Source organism: Telmatherina bonti (assembly GCF_933228915.1).
Source record: "Telmatherina bonti genome assembly, chromosome: 4".
NCBI classification, from domain to species: Eukaryota; Metazoa; Chordata; class Actinopteri; order Atheriniformes; family Telmatherinidae; genus Telmatherina; species Telmatherina bonti.
The window spans coordinates 40,223,292-40,249,326 of NC_136622.1; the positions used below are offsets into that span (position 1 = coordinate 40,223,292).

At 47.8% G+C, this 26,035-nt stretch overlaps 1 protein-coding gene across 1 annotated transcript in view; it reads left to right on the plus strand.

Annotated features, from left to right (window-relative positions):
* The window catches only part of abcd1 (ATP-binding cassette, sub-family D (ALD), member 1), a gene marked incomplete at its 3' end in the record, with an annotated part of 300,493 nt that overhangs the window by 96,966 nt on the left and 177,492 nt on the right, over positions 1-26,035 (plus strand). Inside the window, exons 8-11 of the mRNA XM_079238616.1 lie at positions 19,552-19,732; positions 19,827-19,969; positions 20,047-20,215; positions 20,285-20,379. Of these exons, the coding sequence (XP_079094742.1) occupies positions 19,552-19,732; positions 19,827-19,969; positions 20,047-20,215; positions 20,285-20,379 (588 nt within the window). The remainder of the gene's footprint in view (positions 1-19,551; positions 19,733-19,826; positions 19,970-20,046; positions 20,216-20,284; positions 20,380-26,035) is intronic.

Genomic DNA, 26,035 nt, shown 5'->3' on the forward strand with positions numbered 1-26,035 from the left:
GACTGTAACGTGTCTGGGTGCGTTTGTTTTCCAGACTGACTGAAACGTGTCTGGGTGCGTTTGTTTTCCAGACTGACTTTAAGGTGTCTGGGTGCGTTTGTTTTCCAGACTGACTGTAATGTGTCTGGGTGCGTTTGTTTTCCAGACTGACTGTAACGTGTCTGGGTACGTTTGTTTTCCAGGCTGACTGTCACGTGTCTGGGTGCGTTTGTTTTCCAGACTGATTGTAACGTGTCTGGGTGCGTTTGTTTTCCAGACTGATTGTAACGTGTCTGGGTGCGTTTGTTTTCCAGACTGATTGTAACGTTTCTGGGTGCGTTTGTTTTCCAGACTGATTTTAACGTGTCTGGGTGCCTTTGTTTTCCAGGCTGATTCTGATGTGTCTGGGTGCGTTTGTTTTCCAGGTGACTGTAACGTGTCTGGGTGCGTTTGTTTTCCAGGTGACTGTACCGTGTCTGGGTGCGTTTGTTTTCCAGGTGACTGTACCGTGTCTGGGTACGTTTGTTTTCCAGACTGACTGTAATGTGTCTGGGTGCGCTTGTTTTCCAGACTGACTGTAACGTGTCTGGGTGCGTTTGTTTTCCAGACTGACTGTAACGTGTCTGGGTGCGTTTGTTTTCCAGGCTGACTCTGATGTGTCTTGGTGCGTTTGTTTTCCAGGTGACTGTAACGTGTCTGGGTGCGTTTGTTTTCCAGACTGACTGTAACGTGTCTGGGTGCGTTTGTTTTCCAGACTGACTGTAACGTGTCTGGGTGCGCTTGTTTTCCAGACTGACTGTAACGTGTCTGGGTGCGTTTGTTTTCCAGGCTGACTCTGATGTGTCTGGGTGCCTTTGTTTTCCAGGTGACTGTAACGTTTCTGGGTGCGTTTGTTTTCCAGGCTGACTCTGATGTGTCTGGGTGCGTTTGTTTTCCAGGTGACTGTAACGTTTTTGGGTGCGTTTGTTTTCCAGACTTACTGTAACGTGTCTGGGTGCGTTTGTTTTCCAGGTGACTGTAACGTGTCTGGGTGCGTTTGTTTTCCAGACTGACTGAAACGTGTCTGGGTGCGTTTGTTTTCCAGACTGACTTTAAGGTGTCTGGGTGCGTTTGTTTTCCAGACTGACTGTAATGTGTCTGGGTGCGTTTGTTTTCCAGACTGACTGTAACGTGTCTGGGTACGTTTGTTTTCCAGGCTGACTGTCACGTGTCTGGGTGCGTTTGTTTTCCAGACTGATTGTAACGTGTCTGGGTGCGTTTGTTTTCCAGACTGATTGTAACGTTTCTGGGTGCGTTTGTTTTCCAGACTGATTTTAACGTGTCTGGGTGCGTTTGTTTTCCAGGCTGACTCTGATGTGTCTGGGTGCGTTTGTTTTCCAGGTGACTGTAACTTTTCTGGGTGCGTTTGTTTTCCAGACTTACTGTAACGTGTCTGGGTGCGTTTGTTTTCCAGGTGACTGTACCGTGTCTGGGTGCGTTTGTTTTCCAGACTGATTGTAACGTGTCTGGGTGCGTTTGTTTTCCAGACTGACTGTAATGTGTCTGGGTGCGTTTGTTTTCCAGGTGACTGTAACGTTTCTGGGTGCGTTTGTTTTCCAGACTTACTGTAACGTGTCTGGGTGCAGTTGTTTTCCAGGTGACTGTAACGTGTCTGGGTGCGTTTGTTTTCCAGACTGATTGTAACGTGTCTGGGTGCGTTTGTTTTCCAGACTGATTGTAACGTGTCTGGGTGCGTTTGTTTTCCAGACTGATTGTAACGTTTCTGGGTGCGTTTGTTTTCCAGACTGACTGTAACGTGTCTGGGTACGTTTGTTTTCCAGGCTGACTGTCACGTGTCTGGGTGCGTTTGTTTTCCAGACTGATTGTAACGTGTCTGGGTGCGTTTGTTTTCCAGACTGATTGTAACGTTTCTGGGTGCGTTTGTTTTCCAGACTGATTTTAACGTGTCTGGGTGCGTTTGTTTTCCAGGCTGACTCTGATGTGTCTGGGTGCGTTTGTTTTCCAGGTGACTGTAACGTGTCTGGGTGCGTTTGTTTTCCAGACTGATTTTAACGTGTCTGGGTGCGTTTGTTTTCCAGGCTGACTCTGATGTGTCTGGGTGCGTTTGTTTTCCAGGTGACTGTAACGTGTCTGGGTGCGTTTGTTTTCCAGGCTGACTCTGATGTGTCTTGGTGCGTTTGTTTTCCAGGTGACTGTAACGTGTCTGGGTGCGTTTGTTTTCAAGACTGATTGTAACGTGTCTGGGTGCGTTTGTTTTCCAGGCTGACTGTAATGTGTCTGGGTGCGTTTGTTTTCCAGACTGACTGTAACGTGTCTGGGTGCGTTTGTTTTCCAGACTGACTGTAACGTGTCTGGGTACGTTTGTTTTCCAGGCTGACTGTCACGTGTCTGGGTGCGTTTGTTTTCCAGACTGATTGTAACGTGTCTGGGTGCGTTTGTTTTCCAGACTGATTGTAACGTTTCTGGGTGCGTTTGTTTTCCAGACTGATTTTAACGTGTCTGGGTGCGTTTGTTTTCCAGGCTGACTCTGATGTGTCTGGGTGCGTTTGTTTTCCAGGTGACTGTAACGTGTCTGGGTGCGTTTGTTTTCCAGACTGACTGTAACGTGTCTGGGTGCGTTTGTTTTCCAGGTGACTGTAACGTGTCTGGGTGCGTTTCTTTTCCAGACTGATTTTAACGTGTCTGGGTGCGTTTGTTTTCCAGGCTGACTCTGATGTGTCTGGGTGCCTTTGTTTTCCAGGTGACTGTAACGTTTCTGGGTGCGTTTGTTTTCCAGGCTGACTCTGATGTGTCTGGGTGCGTTTGTTTTCCAGGTGACTGTAACGTTTCTGGGTGCGTTTGTTTTCCAGACTTACTGTAACGTGTCTGGGTGCGTTTGTTTTCCAGGTGACTGTAACGTGTCTGGGTGCGTTTGTTTTCCAGACTGACTGAAACGTGTCTGGGTGCGTTTGTTTTCCAGACTGACTTTAAGGTGTCTGGGTGCGTTTGTTTTCCAGACTGACTGTAATGTGTCTGGGTGCGTTTTTTTTCCAGACTGACTGTAACGTGTCTGGGTACGTTTGTTTTCCAGGCTGACTGTCACGTGTCTGGGTGCGTTTGTTTTCCAGGTGACTGTAACGTGTCTGGGTGCGTTTGTTTTCCAGACTGACTGAAACGTGTCTGGGTGCGTTTGTTTTCCAGACTGACTTTAAGGTGTCTGGGTGCGTTTGTTTTCCAGACTGACTGTAATGTGTCTGGGTGCGTTTTTTTTCCAGACTGACTGTAACGTGTCTGGGTACGTTTGTTTTCCAGGCTGACTGTCACGTGTCTGGGTGCGTTTGTTTTCCAGACTGATTGTAACGTGTCTGGGTGCGTTTGTTTTCCAGACTGATTGTAACGTTTCTGGGTGCGTTTGTTTTCCAGACTGATTTTAACGTGTCTGGGTGCGTTTGTTTTCCAGGCTGACTCTGATGTGTCTGGGTGCGTTTGTTTTCCAGGTGACTGTAACGTGTCTGGGTGCGTTTGTTTTCCAGACTGATTTTAACGTGTCTGGGTGCGTTTGTTTTCCAGGCTGACTCTGATGTGTCTGGGTGCGTTTGTTTTCCAGGTGACTGTAACGTGTCTGGGTGCGTTTGTTTTCCAGGCTGACTCTGATGTGTCTTGGTGCGTTTGTTTTCCAGGTGACTGTAACGTGTCTGGGTTCGTTTGTTTTCCAGACTGACTGTAACGTGTCTGGGTGCGTTTGTTTTCCAGACTGACTGTAACGTGTCTGGGTGCGCTTGTTTTCCAGACTGACTGTAACGTGTCTGGGTGCGTTTGTTTTCCAGGCTGACTCTGATGTGTCTGGGTGCCTTTGTTTTCCAGGTGACTGTAACGTTTCTGGGTGCGTTTGTTTTCCAGGCTGACTCTGATGTGTCTGGGTGCGTTTGTTTTCCAGGTGACTGTAACGTTTCTGGGTGCGTTTGTTTTCCAGACTTACTGTAACGTGTCTGGGTGCGTTTGTTTTCCAGGTGACTGTAACGTGTCTGGGTGCGTTTGTTTTCCAGACTGACTGAAACGTGTCTGGGTGCGTTTGTTTTCCAGACTGACTTTAAGGTGTCTTGGTGCGCTTGTTTTCCAGACTGACTGTAATGTGTCTGGGTGCGTTTGTTTTCCAGACTGACTGTAACGTGTCTGGGTACGTTTGTTTTCCAGGCTGACTGTCACGTGTCTGGGTGCGTTTGTTTTCCAGACTGATTGTAACGTGTCTGGGTGCGTTTGTTTTCCAGACTGATTGTAACGTTTCTGGGTGCGTTTGTTTTCCAGACTGATTTTAACGTGTCTGGGTGCGTTTGTTTTCGAAGCTGACTCTGATGTGTCTGGGTGCTTTTGTTTTCCAGACTGACTGTAATGTGTCTGGGTGCGTTTTTTTTCCAGGTGACTGTAACGTGTCTGGGTGCGTTTGTTTTCCAGACTGATTGTAACGTGTCTGGGTGCGTTTGTTTTCCAGGCTGACTGTAATGTGTCTGGGTGCGTTTGTTTTCCAGACTGACTGTCATGTGTCTGGGTGCGTTTGTTTTCCAGGTGACTGTAACGTGTCTGGGTACGTTTGTTTTCCAGACTGACTGTAACGTGTCTGGGTGCGTTTGTTTTCCAGGCTGACTCTGATGTGTCTGGGTGCGTTTGTTTTCCAGGTGACTGTAACGTGTCTGGGTGCGTTTGTTTTCCAGACTGATTGTAACATGTCTGGGTGCGTTTGTTTTCCAGGTGACTGTAACGTGTCTGGGTGCGTTTGTTTTCCAGACTGACTGTAACGTGTCTGGGTGCGTTTGTTTTCTAGGTGACTGTAACGTGTCTGGGTGCGTTTGTTTTCCAGGTGACTGTAACGTGTCTGGGTGCGTTTGTTTTCCAGGTGACTGTAACGTGTCTGGGTGCGTTTGTTTTCCAGGTGACTGTAACGTGTCTGGGTGCGTTTGTTTTCCAGGTGACTGTAACGTGTCTGGGTGCGTTTGTTTTCCAGGCTGACTGTAACGTGTCTGGGTACGTTTGTTTTCCAGGCTGACTTTAAGGTGTCTGGGTGCGTTTGTTTTCCAGACTGACTGTAATGTGTCTGGGTGCGTTTGTTTTCCAGACTGACTGTAACGTGTCTGGGTACGTTTGTTTTCCAGGCTGACTGTCACGTGTCTGGGTGCGTTTGTTTTCCAGACTGATTGTAACGTGTCTGGGTGCGTTTGTTTTCCAGACTGATTGTAACGTTTCTGGGTGCGTTTGTTTTCCAGACTGATTTTAACGTGTCTGGGTGCGTTTGTTTTCCAGGCTGACTCTGATGTGTCTGGGTGCGTTTGTTTTCCAGGTGACTGTAACGTGTCTGGGTGCGTTTGTTTTCCAGACTTACTGTAACGTGTCTGGGTGCGTTTGTTTTCCAGGTGACTGTACCGTGTCTGGGTACGTTTGTTTTCCAGACTGACTGTAATGTGTCTGGGTGCGCTTGTTTTCCAGACTGACTGTAACGTGTCTGGGTGCGTTTGTTTTCCAGGTGACTGTAACGTGTCTGGGTGCGTTTCTTTTCCAGACTGATTTTAACGTGTCTGGGTGCGTTTGTTTTCCAGGCTGACTCTGATGTGTCTGGGTGCGTTTGTTTTCCAGGTGACTGTAACGTTTCTGGGTGCGTTTGTTTTCCAGACTTACTGTAACGTGTCTGGGTGCGTTTGTTTTCCAGGTGACTGTAATGTGTCTGGGTGCGTTTGTTTTCCAGACTTACTGTAACGTGTCTGGGTGCGTTTGTTTTCCAGACTGACTGTAATGTGTCTGGGTGCGCTTGTTTTCCAGACTGACTGTAACGTGTCTGGGTGCGTTTGTTTTCCAGGTGACTGTAACGTGTCTGGGTGCGTTTCTTTTCCAGACTGATTTTAACGTGTCTGGGTGCGTTTGTTTTCCAGGCTGACTCTGATGTGTCTGGGTGCGTTTGTTTTCCAGGTGACTGTAACGTTTCTGGGTGCGTTTGTTTTCCAGACTTACTGTAACGTGTCTGGGTGCGTTTGTTTTCCAGGTGACTGTAACGTGTCTGGGTGCGTTTGTTTTCCAGACTTACTGTAATGTGTCTGGGTGCGTTTGTTGTCCAGACTGATTGTAACGTGTCTGGGTGCGTTTGTTTTCCAGACTGACTGTAACGTGTCTGGGTGCGTTTGTTTTCTAGGTGACTGTAACGTGTCTGGGTGCGTTTGTTTTCCAGGTGACTGTAACGTGTCTGGGTGCGTTTGTTTTCCAGGTGACTGTAACGTGTCTGGGTGCGTTTGTTTTCCAGGTGACTGTAACGTGTCTGGGTGCGTTTGTTTTCCAGACTGATTGTAACGTTTCTGGGTGCGTTTGTTTTCCAGACTGATTTTAACGTGTCTGGGTGCGTTTGTTTTCCAGGCTGACTCTGATGTGTCTGGGTGCGTTTGTTTTCCAGGTGACTGTAACGTGTCTGGGTGCGTTTGTTTTCCAGACTTACTGTAACGTGTCTGGGTGCGTTTGTTTTCCAGGTGACTGTACCGTGTCTGGGTGCGTTTGTTTTCCAGACTGACTGTAATGTGTCTGGGTGCGCTTGTTTTCCAGACTGACTGTAACGTGTCTGGGTGCGTTTGTTGTCCAGACTGATTGTAACATGTCTGGGTGCGTTTGTTTTCCAGACTGACTGTAACGTGTCTGGGTGCGTTTGTTTTCTAGGTGACTGTAACGTGTCTGGGTGCGTTTGTTTTCCAGACTGATTTTAACGTGTCTGGGTGCGTTTGTTTTCCAGGCTGACTCTGATGTGTCTGGGTGCGTTTGTTTTCCAGGTGACTGTAACGTGTCTGGGTGCGTTTGTTTTCCAGACTTACTGTAACGTGTCTGGGTGCGTTTGTTTTCCAGGTGACTGTACCGTGTCTGGGTACGTTTGTTTTCCAGACTGACTGTAATGTGTCTGGGTGCGCTTGTTTTCCAGACTGACTGTAACGTGTCTGGGTGCGTTTGTTTTCCAGGTGACTGTAACGTGTCTGGGTGCGTTTCTTTTCCAGACTGATTTTAACGTGTCTGGGTGCGTTTGTTTTCCAGGCTGACTCTGATGTGTCTGGGTGCGTTTGTTTTCCAGGTGACTGTAACGTTTCTGGGTGCGTTTGTTTTCCAGACTTACTGTAACGTGTCTGGGTGCGTTTGTTTTCCAGGTGACTGTAATGTGTCTGGGTGCGTTTGTTTTCCAGACTTACTGTAACGTGTCTGGGTGCGTTTGTTTTCCAGACTGACTGTAATGTGTCTGGGTGCGCTTGTTTTCCAGACTGACTGTAACGTGTCTGGGTGCGTTTGTTTTCCAGGTGACTGTAACGTGTCTGGGTGCGTTTGTTTTCCAGGTGACTGTAACGTGTCTGGGTGCGTTTCTTTTCCAGACTGATTTTAACGTGTCTGGGTGCGTTTGTTTTCCAGGCTGACTCTGATGTGTCTGGGTGCGTTTGTTTTCCAGGTGACTGTAACGTTTCTGGGTGCGTTTGTTTTCCAGACTTACTGTAACGTGTCTGGGTGCGTTTGTTTTCCAGGTGACTGTAACGTGTCTGGGTGCGTTTGTTTTCCAGGTGACTGTAACGTGTCTGGGTGCGTTTGTTTTCCAGGTGACTGTAACGTGTCTGGGTGCGTTTGTTTTCCAGGTGACTGTAACGTGTCTGGGTGCGTTTGTTTTCCAGACTTACTGTAATGTGTCTGGGTGCGTTTGTTGTCCAGACTGATTGTAACGTGTCTGGGTGCGTTTGTTTTCCAGACTGACTGTAACGTGTCTGGGTGCGTTTGTTTTCTAGGTGACTGTAACGTGTCTGGGTGCGTTTGTTTTCCAGGTGACTGTAACGTGTCTGGGTGCGTTTGTTTTCCAGGTGACTGTAACGTGTCTGGGTGCGTTTGTTTTCCAGGTGACTGTAACGTGTCTGGGTGCGTTTGTTTTCCAGGTGACTGTAACGTGTCTGGGTGCGTTTGTTTTCCAGACTGATTGTAACGTTTCTGGGTGCGTTTGTTTTCCAGACTGATTTTAACGTGTCTGGGTGCGTTTGTTTTCCAGGCTGACTCTGATGTGTCTGGGTGCGTTTGTTTTCCAGGTGACTGTAACGTGTCTGGGTGCGTTTGTTTTCCAGACTTACTGTAACGTGTCTGGGTGCGTTTGTTTTCCAGGTGACTGTACCGTGTCTGGGTGCGTTTGTTTTCCAGACTGACTGTAATGTGTCTGGGTGTGCTTGTTTTCCAGACTGACTGTAACGTGTCTGGGTGCGTTTGTTGTCCAGACTGATTGTAACATGTCTGGGTGCGTTTGTTTTCCAGACTGACTGTAACGTGTCTGGGTGCGTTTGTTTTCTAGGTGACTGTAACGTGTCTGGGTGCGTTTGTTTTCCAGACTGATTTTAACGTGTCTGGGTGCGTTTGTTTTCCAGGCTGACTCTGATGTGTCTGGGTGCGTTTGTTTTCCAGGTGACTGTAACGTGTCTCGGTGCGTTTGTTTTCCAGACTTACTGTAACGTGTCTGGGTGCGTTTGTTTTCCAGGTGACTGTACCGTGTCTGGGTACGTTTGTTTTCCAGACTGACTGTAATGTGTCTGGGTGCGCTTGTTTTCCAGACTGACTGTAACGTGTCTGGGTGCGTTTGTTTTCCAGGTGACTGTAACGTGTCTGGGTGCGTTTCTTTTCCAGACTGATTTTAACGTGTCTGGGTGCGTTTGTTTTCCAGGCTGACTCTGATGTGTCTGGGTGCGTTTGTTTTCCAGGTGACTGTAACGTTTCTGGGTGCGTTTGTTTTCCAGACTTACTGTAACGTGTCTGGGTGCGTTTGTTTTCCAGACTGACTGTAATGTGTCTGGGTGCGCTTGTTTTCCAGACTGACTGTAACGTGTCTGGGTGCGTTTGTTTTCCAGGTGACTGTAACGTGTCTGGGTGCGTTTGTTTTCCAGGTGACTGTAACGTGTCTGGGTGCGTTTCTTTTCCAGACTGATTTTAACGTGTCTGGGTGCGTTTGTTTTCCAGGCTGACTCTGATGTGTCTGGGTGCGTTTGTTTTCCAGGTGACTGTAACGTTTCTGGGTGCGTTTGTTTTCCAGACTTACTGTAACGTGTCTGGGTGCGTTTGTTTTCCAGGTGACTGTAACGTGTCTGGGTGCGTTTGTTTTCCAGGTGACTGTAACGTGTCTGGGTGCGTTTGTTTTCCAGGTGACTGTAACGTGTCTGGGTGCGTTTGTTTTCCAGGTGACTGTAACGTGTCTGGGTGCGTTTGTTTTCCAGACTTACTGTAATGTGTCTGGGTGCGTTTGTTGTCCAGACTGATTGTAACGTGTCTGGGTGCGTTTGTTTTCCAGACTGACTGTAACGTGTCTGGGTGCGTTTGTTTTCTAGGTGACTGTAACGTGTCTGGGTGCGTTTGTTTTCCAGGTGACTGTAACGTGTCTGGGTGCGTTTGTTTTCCAGGTGACTGTAACGTGTCTGGGTGCGTTTGTTTTCCAGGTGACTGTAACGTGTCTGGGTGCGTTTGTTTTCCAGACTGATTGTAACGTTTCTGGGTGCGTTTGTTTTCCAGACTGATTTTAACGTGTCTGGGTGCGTTTGTTTTCCAGGCTGACTCTGATGTGTCTGGGTGCGTTTGTTTTCCAGGTGACTGTAACGTGTCTGGGTGCGTTTGTTTTCCAGACTTACTGTAACGTGTCTGGGTGCGTTTGTTTTCCAGGTGACTGTACCGTGTCTGGGTGCGTTTGTTTTCCAGACTGACTGTAATGTGTCTGGGTGTGCTTGTTTTCCAGACTGACTGTAACGTGTCTGGGTGCGTTTGTTGTCCAGACTGATTGTAACATGTCTGGGTGCGTTTGTTTTCCAGACTGACTGTAACGTGTCTGGGTGCGTTTGTTTTCTAGGTGACTGTAACGTGTCTGGGTGCGTTTGTTTTCCAGGTGACTGTAACGTGTCTGGGTGCGTTTGTTTTCCAGGTGACTGTAACGTGTCTGGGTGCGTTTGTTTTCCAGGTGACTGTAACGTGTCTGGGTGCGTTTGTTTTCCAGGTGACTGTAACGTGTCTGGGTGCGTTTCTTTTCCAGACTGATTTTAACGTGTCTGGGTGCGTTTGTTTTCCAGGCTGACTCTGATGTGTCTGGGTGCGTTTGTTTTCCAGGTGACTGTAACGTGTCTGGGTGCGTTTGTTTTCCAGGTGACTGTAACGTGTCTGGGTGCGTTTGTTTTCCAGGTGACTGTAACGTGTCTGGGTGCGTTTGTTTTCCAGGTGACTGTAACGTGTCTGGGTGCGTTTGTTTTCCAGGTGACTGTAACGTGTCTGGGTGCGTTTGTTTTCCAGGTGACTGTAACGTGTCTGGGTGCGTTTGTTTTCCAGACTGACTGTAATGTGTCTGGGTGCGTTTTTTTACCAGGTGACTGTAACGTGTCTGGGTGCGTTTGTTTTCCAGACTGATTGTAACGTGTCTGGGTGCGTTTGTTTTCCAGGCTGACTGTAATGTGTCTGGGTGCGTTTGTTTTCCAGACTGACTGTAATGTGTCTGGGTGCGTTTGTTTTCCAGGTGACTGTAACGTGTCTGGGTACGTTTGTTTTCCAGACTGACTGTAACGTGTCTGGGTGCGTTTGTTTTCCAGGCTGACTCTGATGTGTCTGGGTGCGTTTGTTTTCCAGGTGACTGTAACGTGTCTGGGTGCGTTTGTTTTCCAGACTTACTGTAACGTGTCTGGGTGCGTTTGTTGTCCAGACTGATTGTAACGTGTCTGGGTGCGTTTGTTTTCCAGACTGACTGTAACGTGTCTGGGTGCGTTTGTTTTCCAGGTGACTGTAACGTGTCTGGGTGCGTTTGTTTTCCAGGTGACTGTAACGTGTCTGGGTGCGTTTGTTTTCCAGACTGATTGTAACGTTTCTGGGTGCGTTTGTTTTCCAGACTGATTTTAACGTGTCTGGGTGCGTTTGTTTTCCAGGCTGACTCTGATGTGTCTGGGTGCGTTTGTTTTCCAGGTGACTGTAACGTGTCTGGGTGCGTTTGTTTTCCAGACTTACTGTAACGTGTCTGGGTGCGTTTGTTTTCCAGGTGACTGTACCGTGTCTGGGTGCGTTTGTTTTCCAGACTGACTGTAATGTGTCTGGGTGCGCTTGTTTTCCAGACTGACTGTAACGTGTCTGGGTGCGTTTGTTGTCCAGACTGATTGTAACATGTCTGGGTGCGTTTGTTTTCCAGACTGACTGTAACGTGTCTGGGTGCGTTTGTTTTCTAGGTGACTGTAACGTGTCTGGGTGCGTTTGTTTTCCAGGTGACTGTAACGTGTCTGGGTGCGTTTGTTTTCCAGGTGACTGTAACGTGTCTGGGTGCGTTTGTTTTCCAGGTGACTGTAACGTGTCTGGGTGCGTTTGTTTTCCAGGTGACTGTAACGTGTCTGGGTGCTTTTGTTTTCCAGACTGACTGTAATGTGTCTGGGTGCGTTTGTTTTCCAGGTGACTGTAACGTGTCTGGGTGCGTTTGTTTACCAGACTGATTGTAACGTGTCTGGGTGCGTTTGTTTTCCAGGCTGACTGTAACGTGTCTGGGTGCGTTTGTTTTCCAGGTGACTGTAACGTGTCTGGGTGCGTTTGTTTTCCAGGTGACTGTAACGTGTCTGGGTGCGTTTGTTTTCCAGGTGACTGTAACGTGTCTGGGTGCGTTTGTTTTCCAGACTGACTGTAATGTGTCTGGGTGCGTTTGTTTTCCAGACTGACTGTAACGTGTCTGGGTACGTTTGTTTTCCAGGCTGACTGTCACGTGTCTGGGTGCGTTTGTTTTCCAGACTGATTGTAACGTGTCTGGGTGCGTTTGTTTTCCAGACTGATTGTAACGTTTCTGGGTGCGTTTGTTTTCCAGACTGATTTTAACGTGTCTGGGTGCGTTTGTTTTCCAGGCTGACTCTGATGTGTCTGGGTGCGTTTGTTTTCCAGGTGACTGTAACGTGTCTGGGTGCGTTTGTTTTCCAGACTTACTGTAACGTGTCTGGGTGCGTTTGTTTTCCAGGTGACTGTACCGTGTCTGGGTACGTTTGTTTTCCAGACTGACTGTAATGTGTCTGGGAGCGCTTGTTTTCCAGACTGACTGTAACGTGTCTGGGTGCGTTTGTTTTCCAGGTGACTGTAACGTGTCTGGGTGCGTTTCTTTTCCAGACTGATTTTAACGTGTCTGGGTGCGTTTGTTTTCCAGGCTGACTCTGATGTTTCTGGGTGCGTTTGTTTTCCAGACTGACTGTAATGTGTCTGGGTGCGTTTTTTTTCCAGACTGATTTTAACGTGTCTGGGTGCGTTTGTTTTCCAGGCTGACTCTGATGTGTCTGGGTGCGTTTGTTTTCCAGGTGACTGTAACGTGTCTGGGTGCGTTTGTTTTCCAGACTTACTGTAACGTGTCTGGGTGCGTTTGTTTTCCAGGTGACTGTACCGTGTCTGGGTGCGTTTGTTTTCCAGACTGACTGTAATGTGTCTGGGTGCGCTTGTTTTCCAGACTGACTGTAACGTGTCTGGGTGCGTTTGTTGTCCAGACTGATTGTAACATGTCTGGGTGCGTTTGTTTTCCAGACTGACTGTAACGTGTCTGGGTGCGTTTGTTTTCTAGGTGACTGTAACGTGTCTGGGTGCGTTTGTTTTCCAGGTGACTGTAATGTGTCTGGGTGCGTTTGTTTTCCAGACTGACTGTAACGTGTCTGGGTGCTTTTGTTTTCCAGACTGACTGTAATGTGTCTGGGTGCGTTTGTTTTCCAGGTGACTGTAACGTGTCTGGGTGCGTTTGTTTTCCAGACTGATTGTAACGTGTCTGGGTGCGTTTGTTTTCCAGGCTGACTGTAACGTGTCTGGGTGCGTTTGTTTTCCAGGTGACTGTAACGTGTCTGGGTGCGTTTGTTTTCCAGGTGACTGTAACGTGTCTGGGTGCGTTTGTTTTCCAGGTGACTGTAATGTGTCTGGGTGCGTTTGTTTTCCAGACTGACTGTAACGTGTCTGGGTACGTTTGTTTTCCAGGCTGACTGTCACGTGTCTGGGTGCGTTTGTTTTCCAGACTGATTGTAACGTGTCTGGGTGCGTTTGTTTTCCAGACTGATTGTAACGTTTCTGGGTGCGTTTGTTTTCCAGACTGATTTTAACGTGTCTGGGTGCGTTTGTTTTCCAGGCTGACTCTGATGTGTCTGGGTGCGTTTGTTTTCCAGGTGACTGTAACGTGTCTGGGTGCGTTTGTTTTCCAGACTTACTGTAACGTGTCTGGGTGCGTTTGTTTTCCAGGTGACTGTACCGTGTCTGGGTACGTTTGTTTTCCAGACTGACTGTAATGTGTCTGGGTGCGCTTGTTTTCCAGACTGACTGTAACGTGTCTGGGTGCGTTTGTTTTCCAGGTGACTGTAACGTGTCTGGGTGCGTTTCTTTTCCAGACTGATTTTAACGTGTCTGGGTGCGTTTGTTTTCCAGGCTGACTCTGATGTGTCTGGGTGCGTTTGTTTTCCAGGTGACTGTAACGTTTCTGGGTGCGTTTGTTTTCCAGACTTACTGTAACGTGTCTGGGTGCGTTTGTTTTCCAGGTGACTGTAACGTGTCTGGGTGCGTTTGTTTTCCAGGTGACTGTAACGTGTCTGGGTGCGTTTGTTTTCCAGGTGACTGTAACGTGTCTGGGTGCGTTTGTTTTCCAGGTGACTGTAACGTGTCTGGGTGCGTTTGTTTTCCAGGTGACTGTAACGTGTCTGGGTGCGTTTGTTTTCCAGGTGACTGTAACGTTTCTGGGTGCGTTTGTTTTCCAGACTGACTGTAATGTGTCTGGGTGCGTTTTTTTTCCAGGTGACTGTAACGTGTCTGGGTGCGTTTGTTTTCCAGACTGATTGTAACGTGTCCGGGTGCGTTTGTTTTCCAGGCTGACTGTAATGTGTCTGGGTGCGTTTGTTTTCCAGACTGACTGTAATGTGTCTGGGTGCGTTTGTTTTCCAGGTGACTGTAACGTGTCTGGGTGCGTTTGTTTTCCAGACTTACTGTAACGTGTCTGGGTGCGTTTGTTTTCCAGGCTGACTGTAACGTGTCTGGGTGCGTTTGTTTTCCAGACTGACTGTAACGTGTCTGGGTGCGTTTGTTTTCTAGGTGACTGTAACGTGTCTGGGTGCGTTTGTTTTCCAGGTGACTGTAACGTGTCTGGGTGCGTTTGTTTTCCAGGTGACTGTAACGTGTCTGGGTGCGTTTGTTTTCCAGGTGACTGTAACGTGTCTGGGTGCGTTTGTTTTCCAGACTGATTGTAACGTTTCTGGGTGCGTTTGTTTTCCAGACTGATTTTAACGTGTCTGGGTGCGTTTGTTTTCCAGGCTGACTCTGATGTGTCTGGGTGCGTTTGTTTTCCAGGTGACTGTACCGTGTCTGGGTACGTTTGTTTTCCAGACTGACTGTAATGTGTCTGGGTGCGTTTGTTTTCCAGGTGACTGTAACGTGTCTGGGTGCGTTTCTTTTCCAGACTGATTTTAACGTGTCTGGATGCGTTTGTTTTCCAGGCTGACTCTGATGTGTCTGGGTGCGTTTGTTTTCCAGGTTGACTCTGATGTGTCTGGGTGCGTTTGTTTTCCAGGTGACTGTAACGTTTCTGGGTGCGTTTGTTTTCCAGACTTACTGTAACGTGTCTGGGTGCGTTTGTTTTCCAGGTGACTGTAACGTGTCTGGGTGCGTTTGTTTTCCAGACTTACTGTAACGTGTCTGGGTGCGTTTGTTTTCCAGACTTACTGTAACGTGTCTGGGTGCGTTTGTTTTCCAGACTGACTGTAATGTGTCTGGGTGCGCTTGTTTTCCAGACTGACTGTAACGTGTCTGGGTGCGTTTGTTTTCCAGGTGACTGTAACGTGTCTGGGTGCGTTTCTTTTCCAGACTGATTTTAACGTGTCTGGGTGCGTTTGTTTTCCAGGCTGACTCTGATGTGTCTGGGTGCGTTTGTTTTCCAGGTGACTGTAACGTTTCTGGGTGCGTTTGTTTTCCAGACTTACTGTAACGTGTCTGGGTGCGTTTGTTTTCCAGGTGACTGTAACGTGTCTGGGTGCGTTTGTTTTCCAGGTGACTGTAACGTGTCTGGGTGCGTTTGTTTTCCAGGTGACTGTAACGTGTCTGGGTGCTTTTGTTTTCCAGACTGACTGTAATGTGTCTGGGTGCGTTTTTTTTCCAGGTGACTGTAACGTGTCTGGGTGCGTTTGTTTTCCAGACTGATTGTAACGTGTCTGGGTGCGTTTGTTTTCCAGGCTGACTGTAATGTGTCTGGGTGCGTTTGTTTTCCAGACTGACTGTAATGTGTCTGGGTGCGTTTGTTTTCCAGGTGACTGTAACGTGTCTGGGTACGTTTGTTTTCCAGACTGACTGTAACGTGTCTGGGTGCGTTTGTTTTCCAGGCTGACTCTGATGTGTCTGGGTGCGTTTGTTTTCCAGGTGACTGTAACGTGTCTGGGTGCGTTTGTTTTCCAGACTTACTGTAACGTGTCTGGGTGCGTTTGTTGTCCAGACTGATTGTAACGTGTCTGGGTGCGTTTGTTTTCCAGGTGACTGTAACGTGTCTGGGTACGTTTGTTTTCCAGACTGACTGTAACGTGTCTGGGTGCGTTTGTTTTCCAGGCTGACTCTGATGTGTCTGGGTGCGTTTGTTTTCCAGGTGACTGTAACGTGTCTGGGTGCGTTTGTTTTCCAGACTTACTGTAACGTGTCTGGGTGCGTTTGTTGTCCAGACTGATTGTAACGTGTCTGGGTGCGTTTGTTTTCCAGACTGACTGTAACGTGTCTGGGTGCGTTTGTTTTCTAGGTGACTGTAACGTGTCTGGGTGCGTTTGTTTTCCAGGTGACTGTAACGTGTCTGGGTGCGTTTGTTTTCCAGGTGACTGTAACGTGTCTGGGTGCGTTTGTTTTCCAGGTGACTGTAACGTGTCTGGGTGCGTTTGTTTTCCAGACTGATTGTAACGTTTCTGGGTGCGTTTGTTTTCCAGACTGATTTTAACGTGTCTGGGTGCGTTTGTTTTCCAGGCTGACTCTGATGTGTCTGGGTGCGTTTGTTTTCCAGGTGACTGTACCGTGTCTGGGTACGTTTGTTTTCCAGACTGACTGTAATGTGTCTGGGTGCGTTTGTTTTCCAGGTGACTGTAACGTGTCTGGGTGCGTTTCTTTTCCAGACTGATTTTAACGTGTCTGGGTGCGTTTGTTTTCCAGGCTGACTCTGATGTGTCTGGGTGCGTTTGTTTTCCAGGTTGACTCTGATGTGTCTGGGTGCGTTTGTTTTCCAGGTGACTGTAACGTTTCTGGGTGCGTTTGTTTTCCAGACTTACTGTAACGTGTCTGGGTGCGTTTGTTTTCCAGGTGACTGTAACGTGTCTGGGTGCGTTTGTTTTCCAGACTTACTGTAACGTGTCTGGGTGCGTTTGTTTTCCAGACTTACTGTAACGTGTCTGGGTGCGTTTGTTTTCCAGACTGACTGTAATGTGTCTGGGTGCGCTTGTTTTCCAGACTGACTGTAACGTGTCTGGGTGCGTTTGTTTTCCAGGTGACTGTAACGTGTCTGGGTGCGTTTCTTTTCCAGACTGATTTTAACGTGTCTGGGTGCGTTTGTTTTCCAGGCTGACTCTGATGTGTCTGGGTGCGTTTGTTTTCCAGGTGACTGTAACGTTTCTGGGTGCGTTTGTTTTCCAGACTTACTGTAACGTGTCTGGGTGCGTTTGTTTTCCAGGTGACTGTAACGTGTCTGGGTGCGTTTGTTTTCCAGGTGACTGTAACGTGTCTGGGTGCGTTTGTTTTCCAGGTGACTGTAACGTGTCTGGGTGCTTTTGTTTTCCAGACTGACTGTAATGTGTCTGGGTGCGTTTTTTTTCCAGGTGACTGTAACGTGTCTGGGTGCGTTTGTTTTCCAGACTGATTGTAACGTGTCTGGGTGCGTTTGTTTTCCAGGCTGACTGTAATGTGTCTGGGTGCGTTTGTTTTCCAGACTGACTGTAATGTGTCTGGGTGCGTTTGTTTTCCAGGTGACTGTAACGTGTCTGGGTACGTTTGTTTTCCAGACTGACTGTAACGTGTCTGGGTGCGTTTGTTTTCCAGGCTGACTCTGATGTGTCTGGGTGCGTTTGTTTTCCAGGTGACTGTAACGTGTCTGGGTGCGTTTGTTTTCCAGACTTACTGTAACGTGTCTGGGTGCGTTTGTTGTCCAGACTGATTGTAACGTGTCTGGGTACGTTTGTTTTCCAGACTGACTGTAACGTGTCTGGGTGCGTTTGTTTTCTAGGTGACTGTAACGTGTCTGGGTGCGTTTGTTTTCCAGGTGACTGTAACGTGTCTGGGTGCGTTTGTTTTCCAGGTGACTGTAACGTGTCTGGGTGCGTTTGTTTTCCAGGTGACTGTAACGTGTCTGGGTGCGTTTGTTTTCCAGGTGACTGTAACGTGTCTGGGTGCGTTTTTTTTCCAGGTGACTGTAACGTGTCTGGGTGCGTTTTTTTTCCAGGCTGACTGTAACGTGTCTGGGTGCGTTTGTTTTCCAGACTGACTGTAACGTGTCTGGGTGCGTTTGTTTTCCAGACTGACTGTAACGTGTCTGGGTGCGTTTGTTTTCCAGGTGACTGTAACGTGTCTGGGTGCGTTTATTTTCCAGGCTGACTCTGATGTGTCTTGGTGCGTTTGTTTTCCAGACTGACTGTAACGTGTCTGGGTGCGTTTGTTTTCCAGGTGACTGTAACGTGTCTGGGTGCGTTTCTTTTCCAGACTGATTTTAACGTGTCTGGGTGCGTCTGTTTTCCAGGCTGACTCTGATGTGTCTGGGTGCGTTTGTTTTCCAGGTGACTGTAACGTTTCTGGGTGCGTTTGTTTTCCAGACTTACTGTAACGTGTCTGGGTGCGTTTGTTTTCCAGGTGACTGTAACGTGTCTGGGTGCGTTTTTTTTCCAGGTGACTGTAACGTGTCTGGGTGCGTTTTTTTTCCAGGCTGACTGTAACGTGTCTGGGTGCGTTTGTTTTCCAGACTGACTGTAACGTGTCTGGGTGCGTTTGTTTTCCAGACTGACTGTAACGTGTCTGGGTGCGTTTGTTTTCCAGGTGACTGTAACGTGTCTGGGTGCGTTTATTTTCCAGGCTGACTCTGATGTGTCTTGGTGCGTTTGTTTTCCAGACTGACTGTAACGTGTCTGGGTGCGTTTGTTTTCCAGGTGACTGTAACGTGTCTGGGTGCGTTTCTTTTCCAGACTGATTTTAACGTGTCTGGGTGCGTTTGTTTTCCAGGCTGACTCTGATGTGTCTGGGTGCGTTTGTTTTCCAGGTGACTGTAACGTGTCTGGGTGCGTTTGTTTTCCAGACTTACTGTAACGTGTCTGGGTGCGTTTGTTTTCCAGACTTACTGTAACGTGTCTGGGTGTGTTTGTTTTCCAGGCTGACTCTGATGTGTCTTGGTGCGTTTTTTTTCCAGACTGACTTTAAGGTGTCTGGGTGCGTTTGTTTTCCAGACTGACTGTAATGTGTCTGGGTGCGTTTGTTTTCCAGGCTGACTCTGATGTGTCTGGGTGCGTTTGTTTTCCAGACTGACTGTAACGTGTCTGGGTGCGTTTGTTTTCCAGGCTGACTCTGATGTGTCTTGGTGCGTTTGTTTTCCAGGTGACTGTAACGTGTCTGGGTGCGCTTGTTTTCCAGACTGACTGTAACGTGTCTGGGTGCGTTTGTTTTCCAGGCTGACTCTGATGTGTCTGGGTGCGTTTGTTTTCCAGGTGACTGTAACGTTTCTGGGTGCGTTTGTTTTCCAGGCTGACTCTGATGTGTCTGGGTGCGTTTGTTTTTCAGGTGACTGTAACGTTTCTGGGTGCGTTTGTTTTCCAGACTTACTGTAACGTGTCTGGGTGCGTTTGTTTTCCAGGTGACTGTAACGTGTCTGGGTGCGTTTGTTTTCCAGACTGACTGAAACGTGTCTGGGTGCGTTTGTTTTCCAGACTGACTGTAATGTGTCTGGGTGCGCTTGTTTTCCAGACTGACTGTAACGTGTCTGGGTGCGTTTGTTTTCCAGGTGACTGTAACGTGTCTGGGTACGTTTGTTTTCCAGGTGACTGTAACGTGTCTGGGTGCGTTTGTTTTCCAGGTGACTGTAACGTGTCTGGGTGCGTTTGTTTTCCAGGCTGACTGTCACGTGTCTGGGTGCGTTTCTTTTCAGACTGATTTTAACGTGTCTGGGTGCGTTTGTTTTCCAGGCTGACTCTGATGTGTCTGGGTGCGTTTGTTTTCCAGGTGACTGTAACGTTTCTGGGTGCGTTTGTTTTCCAGGTGACTGTAACGTGTCTGGGTGCGTTTTTTTTCCAGGTGACTGTAACGTGTCTGGGTGCGTTTGTTTTCCAGGTGACTGTAACGTGTCTGGGTGCGTTTGTTATCCAGGTGACTGTAACGTGTCTGGGTGCGTTTGTTTTCCAGGTGACTGTAACGTGTCTGGGTGCGTTTGTTTTCCAGGTGACTGTAACGTGTCTGGGTGCGTTTGTTTTCCAGGTGACTGTAACGTGTCTGGGTGCGTTTGTTTTCCAGGTGACTGTAACGTGTCTGGGTGCGTTTGTTTTCCAGGTGACTGTAACGTGTCTGGGTGCGTTTGTTTTCCAGGTGACTGTAACGTGTCTGGGTGCGTTTGTTTTGCAGGTGGAAATGTCCCTGCTCCACCGGAGTTACTCGGCGCTTTGCTCTCAGATCAACCTGATCCTGCTGAAGCGCCTCGGGTACGTCATGCTGGAGCAGTTTCTCATGAAGTATGTATGGAGCGCCTCCGGACTTATCATGGTCGCCGTGCCGATCATCACCGCCACAGGATATTCCAAATATGGTAAACACCAGTATTTATGTACATGTGGAGACGGGGGCGTATGATTCCCGGGTGTTGCAGCCTGACCCGGTCACGTGACCTGCGGCGTTTGCAGACACAGAGGAGGTGAAGCAGGCGGCCCTCCTGATGAAGGAGGAGGAGCTTGTCAGCGAGAGGACGCAGGCCTTCACCACGGCCCGGAACCTCCTGAATGCCGCCGCCGATGCCGTGGAGAGGATCATGAGCTCCTACAAGGAGGTTAGTCGGCAGCGTCCCTACAGAGTCCTGGTTAGCAGCAGGTGCTGTCCAGGTGTGACTTACCTGTCGGCCTGCAGGTGACGGAGCTGGCTGGTTACACGTCTCGGGTGTCGGACATGCTGGAGGTGTTTGACGACGTGAGTCGGGGAATCTACCGCCGGTCTGCTGACAGAGAGGCGGAGGCGCCAGAGGGAGGAGGACCGGTGGTCCACGGGCAGAGAGTCAGCGGCCCGCTCAGCATCAGAGGTGGGTTTGGTCCGCCGGTCCTCCGTCCGCTGGGAAAGCTCCGCCTGCTCAGGTGTCTGTCATGTGCAGGTCATGTGATCAGCGTTGAGAAAGGGATCCGCTGTGAGAACCTGCCAATCATCACACCAACTGGAGATGTGGTGGTGTCCAGCCTCAACATCCAGGTATGTCTCTCACCTGTCGGTCTTTACCTGGTCTGACTGACGGGGTTTAAACACCGGAGCAGAACTACGAAGCTGAACGGGTATCTGTCCGTTACCTGCCTTACCCAAACACCCAGCAGCAGCAGGTAGCTGCAGGTAGCTGCAGGTAGCTGCAGGTAGCAGCAGGTAGCTGCAGGTAGCAGCAGGTAGCAGCAGGTAGCTGCAGGTAGCAGCAGGTAGCTGCAGGTAGCAGCAGGTAGCAGCAGGTAGCTGCAGGTAGCAGCAGGTAGCAGCAGGTAGCTGCAGGTAGCTGCAGGTAGCTGCAGGTAGCTGCAGGTAGCAGCAGGTAGCTGCAGGTAGCAGCAGGTAGCTGCAGGTAGCAGCAGGTAGCTGCAGGTAGCTGCAGGTAGCAGCAGGTAGCTGCAGGTAGCAGCAGGTAGCAGCAGGTAGCAGCAGGTAGCTGCAGGTAGCTGCAGGTAGCTGCAGGTAGCAGCAGGTAGCTGCAGGTAGCTGCAGGTAGCAGCAGGTAGCAGCAGGTAGCTGCAGGTAGCAGCAGGTAGCAGCAGGTAGCAGCAGGTAGCTGCAGGTAGCTGCAGGTAGCTGCAGGTAGCAGCAGGTAGCTGCAGGTAGCTGCAGGTAGCAGCAGGTAGCTGCAGGTAGCTGCAGGTAGCAGCAGGTAGCAGCAGGTAGCTGCAGGTAGCTGCAGGTAGCAGCAGGTAGCAGCAGGTAGCTGCAGGTAGCAGCAGGTAGCAGCAGGTAGCAGCAGGTAGCTGCAGGTAGCTGCAGGTAGCTGCAGGTAGCAGCAGGTAGCTGCAGGTAGCTGCAGGTAGCAGCAGGTAGCAGCAGGTAGCTGCAGGTAGCAGCAGGTAGCAGCAGGTAGCAGCAGGTAGCTGCAGGTAGCTGCAGGTAGCTGCAGGTAGCAGCAGGTAGCTGCAGGTAGCTGCAGGTAGCAGCAGGTAGCTGCAGGTAGCTGCAGGTAGCAGCAGGTAGCAGCAGGTAGCTGCAGGTAGCTGCAGGTAGCAGCAGGTAGCAGCAGGTAGCAGCAGGTAGCTGCAGGTAGCTGCAGGTAGCTGCAGGTAGCAGCAGGTAGCAGCAGGTAGCTGCAGGTAGCTGCAGGTAGCAGCAGGTAGCAGCAGGTAGCTGCAGGTAGCTGCAGGTAGCAGCAGGTAGCAGCAGGTAGCAGCAGGTAGCTGCAGGTAGCTGCAGGTAGCAGCAGGTAGCTGCAGGTAGCTGCAGGTAGCAGCAGGTAGCAGCAGGTAGCAGCAGGTAGCAGCAGGTAGCAGCAAGTAGCAGCAGGTAGCAGCAGGTAGCAGCAGGTAGCTGCAGGTAGCAGCAGGTAGCAGCAGGTAGCTGCAGGTAGCAGCAGGTAGCAGCAGGTAGCTGCAGGTAGCTGCAGGTAGCTGCAGGTAGCAGCAGGTAGCTGCAGGTAGCTGCAGGTAGCAGCAGGTAGCTGCAGGTAGCTGCAGGTAGCTGCAGGTAGCAGCAGGTAGCAGCAGGTAGCAGCAGGTAGCTGCAGGTAGCTGCAGGTAGCTGCAGGTAGCAGCAGGTAGCAGCAGGTAGCTGCAGGTAGCTGCAGGTAGCTGCAGGTAGGGGAAGCGCCTCCAGGAGTCTCGTGGAACTGGAGGATCTGTGTGGCTTTCCATGCCTTCACCACTAAACAGCTAATAGTCTTACCACAGCGCTGGAAACAACACCGCATCTTCGCATTGACAAATAACTCCTGCAAACTATTTTTTTCAATTTTATTTATTTATTTCCTTTATTTAACCAGGCAAGTCCCATTGAGATTAAAAACTTCCTTTTCAATGGAGTCCTCGCCAAGAGGCAGCAAAAAGTATGAATTACAGCAATGTCACATTAACATTTACTTACTAAATAAAAAAACAGTTACAGGTTAAGGAGGCTGTGTCAGACACTCTCACTCTGGATTTAAAGTCATTTAATGAAATAAGTTCTGTTAGTTTCCAATCCTTTTGCATCACGTTCCCCGTAGAAGGGCCAGAGAAGGCAACGGGCCTTTTTCCCAGTTCAGGCTAATGGTCAAGAGAGACACGGACAGTTTGATCACAAGACATACGAATCATCATTTCTCTGCGTGATTACGTTGCAAATATAAAAGGGCAATAGTCCGAGCATGGCCTTATAAATGAAAGTGTACCAGTGTGCCAACCTCCTGGTGGACAACGACAGCCAACCAACTGGAGAATACAGTTCCCAGTGATGGTAAGGGCTCCACGATTTGTCATAAATCTCAGAAGCAAGCTTTCTCAGTCATTGAGCTGAAGCATTTATGTACAACAAATCCCCAAAATGGATTAAAAAAGTTCCAGTAAGAAGCCGCTTTTTCACCTCAAAAGAAAAACAAAATTATTTTACAAAGAAACCCAATTTCAGTTTGGGCTTCTTCATGTGTGTGCTGGACCACATCGAAAGCTTTCTGCAGAGATCCAACAGCTCTAGCAGGGTTTGAGCCAAAACAGTAAATAATTGTGTCATCAGCATAGAAATGCATATTAGCATCAGACACATTCTGTCCCAAATCATTAATGACCAGTAGATGTCCTGGGCTTCCGGGTGGAACCTGGGAGCAGCATAGAAATACAGCTCCCCGACATCACGCAGCAACAACGCCCCACATGACCCAAACTCAAAAACTGACGGACAGTACGTGAATACTATTTGGGCCTGGGATTATGAAAAGAGGACGACCAAAAAAGACGACATATAAAGCAAGGGTGAATGCAAAAGACGGCATCGGAAAAGCTATGCTAACATGGGAGCTAGCCAAGTTGACATCAGGGGCTACATCTGAGCTACTGGAGGAGCACTTGGAAACGCCGCGGCAATAGACCGCAAACATGGCCGACCTAGAATTAGTACTGTGATAGATCAGAGAGGGGGTTAGGGTTAGGGCTAGGGGAAAATGCTGCCAACCTTAAAGACATAAGAGAAGACGTCAGTAAAACAAATGGCTGAATAGACGAGGCAGAAGACTGTGTTCAGACCCGGAGGAAGCCACATTGGAGCTCATTAAACTTCAGAAAAAACCTAAAGAGAAGCTGATAGACCAGGAAGGGCGATCCAGGAGAGGAAATATAAGACTGCACGCTGTTAAGGAGGAGGCAGAGGATAACACGATGGCTGTTTTAGTAGAAAAACTTCTCCGGGAACATCTGGAGTTGCACCGACATCCACACTCAACATTGGGAGGGCTCACAGAGCGCTGTCAACACGCCCCCCAACCGATGCACCCCCACGGTCAGTTGTGGTCAAACTGCTACGTTACAAGTGCAAAGAGGATTTAATTAAAGTTGCGTGGGAAAAGAAAGGGATCATTTTAGAAGGGAGACGAGTCACTGTGGACCATGATTATTCTCCTGAAGTGATGAAGAGGCTAAAGGATTATACTGAAGCACAGAAGGTCCTAAGACAGAAAAAGATCTGCTTTCAGATACCGGCAAAGCTCTGTGTTTTCTATGAGGGTGAAACACGGTTATACAACACAGTTACGGAGGCGTCCAAAGACATGGCGGAGAGGGGACTTCAGGTAAAACCAGCAGATGACCAGTTCAAGACGAAACAGAGACAGATGTGGCGCCGAGCCGAACCACTAGATAGGCCGGGAGGGGCAACCAGGTTAAGATATAAACAACCAGGTTAAGATATAAACAACCAGGTTATGTTATAAACAACCAGGTTATGTTATAAACAACCAGGTTAAGATATAAACAACCAGGTTAAGATATAAACAACCAGGTTATGTTATAAACAACCAGGTTATGATATAAACAACCAGGTTATGTTATAAACAACCAGGTTAGGATATAAACAACCAGGTTATGTTATAAACAACCAGGTTATGTTATAAACAACCAGGTTAAGATATAAACAACCAGGTTAGGATAAAAACAACCAGGTTAAGATATAAACAACCAGGATATGTTATAAACAACCAGGTTATGTTATAAACAACCAGGTTAGGATAAAAACAACCAGGTTATGTTATAAACAACCAGGTTATGTTATAAACAACCAGGTTAAGATATAAACAACCAGGTTAAGATATAAACAACCAGGTTATGTTATAAACAACCAGGTTATGTTATAAACAACCAGGTTATGTTATAAACAACCAGGTTAGGATATAAACAACCAGGTTAAGATATAAACAACCAGGTTAGGATATAAACAACCAGGTTATGTTATAAACAACCAGGTTAGGGTGTAAACAACCAGGTTATGATGTAAACAACCAGGTTATGATATAAACAACCAGGTTAGGATATAAACAACCAGGTTAGGGTGTAAACAACCAGGTTAGGGTATAAACAACCAGGTTAGGGTATAAACAACCAGGTTATGTTATAAACAACCAGGTTAAGATATAAACAACCAGGTTAGGATATAAACAACCAGGTTCTGTTATAAACAACCAGGTTATGTTATAAACAACCAGGTTAGGGTGTAAACAACCAGGTTAAGATATAAACAACCAGGTTAGGATAAAAACAACCAGGTTAGGTTAAAAACAACCAGGTTAGGATATAAACAACCAGGTTAGGATATAAACAACCAGGTTAAGGTATAAACAACCAGGTTAGGATAAAAACAACCAGGTTAGGGTGTAAAGAACCAGGTTAAGATATAAACAACCAGGTTAAGATATAAACAACCAGGTTAGGATAAAAACAACCAGGTTAGGATAAAAACAACCAGGTTATGTTATAAACAACCAGGTTATGATATAAACAACCAGGTTAGGATAAAAACAACCAGGTTATGTTATAAACAACCAGGTTAGGATATAAACAACCAGGTTAAGGTATAAACAACCAGGTTAGGATATAAACAACCAGGTTAGGGTATAAACAACCAGGTTAAGGTATAAACAACCAGGTTAGGATATAAACAACCAGGTTAGGATATAAACAACCAGGTTATGTTATAAACAACCAGGTTAGGGTGTAAACAACCAGGTTATGATGTAAACAACCAGGTTAGGATATAAACAACCAGGTTAGGATAAAAACAACCAGGTTAGGGTGTAAACAACCAGGTTAGGGTATAAACAACCAGGTTATGTTATAAACAACCAGGTTAAGATATAAACAACCAGGTTAGGATATAAACAACCAGGTTATGTTATAAACAACCAGGTTATGTTATAAACAACCAGGTTAGGGTGTAAACAACCAGGTTAAGATATAAACAACCAGGTTATGTTATAAACAACCAGGTTAGGATAAAAACAACCAGGTTAGGTTAAAAACAACCAGGTTAAGGTATAAACAACCAGGTTAGGATATAAACAACCAGGTTAAGGTATAAACAACCAGGTTAGGATAAAAACAACCAGGTTAGGGTGTAAACAACCAGGTTAAGATATAAACAACCAGGTTAAGATATAAACAACCAGGTTAGGATAAAAACAACCAGGTTAGGATAAAAATAACCAGGTTATGTTATAAACAACCAGGTTATGATATAAACAACCAGGTTAGGATAAAAACAACCAGGTTATGTTATAAACAACCAGGTTAGGATATAAACAACCAGGTTAAGGTATAAACAACCAGGTTAGGATATAAACAACCAGGTTAGGGTATAAACAACCAGGTTAAGGTATAAACAACCAGGTTAGGATATAAACAACCAGGTTAGGGTGTAAACAACCAGG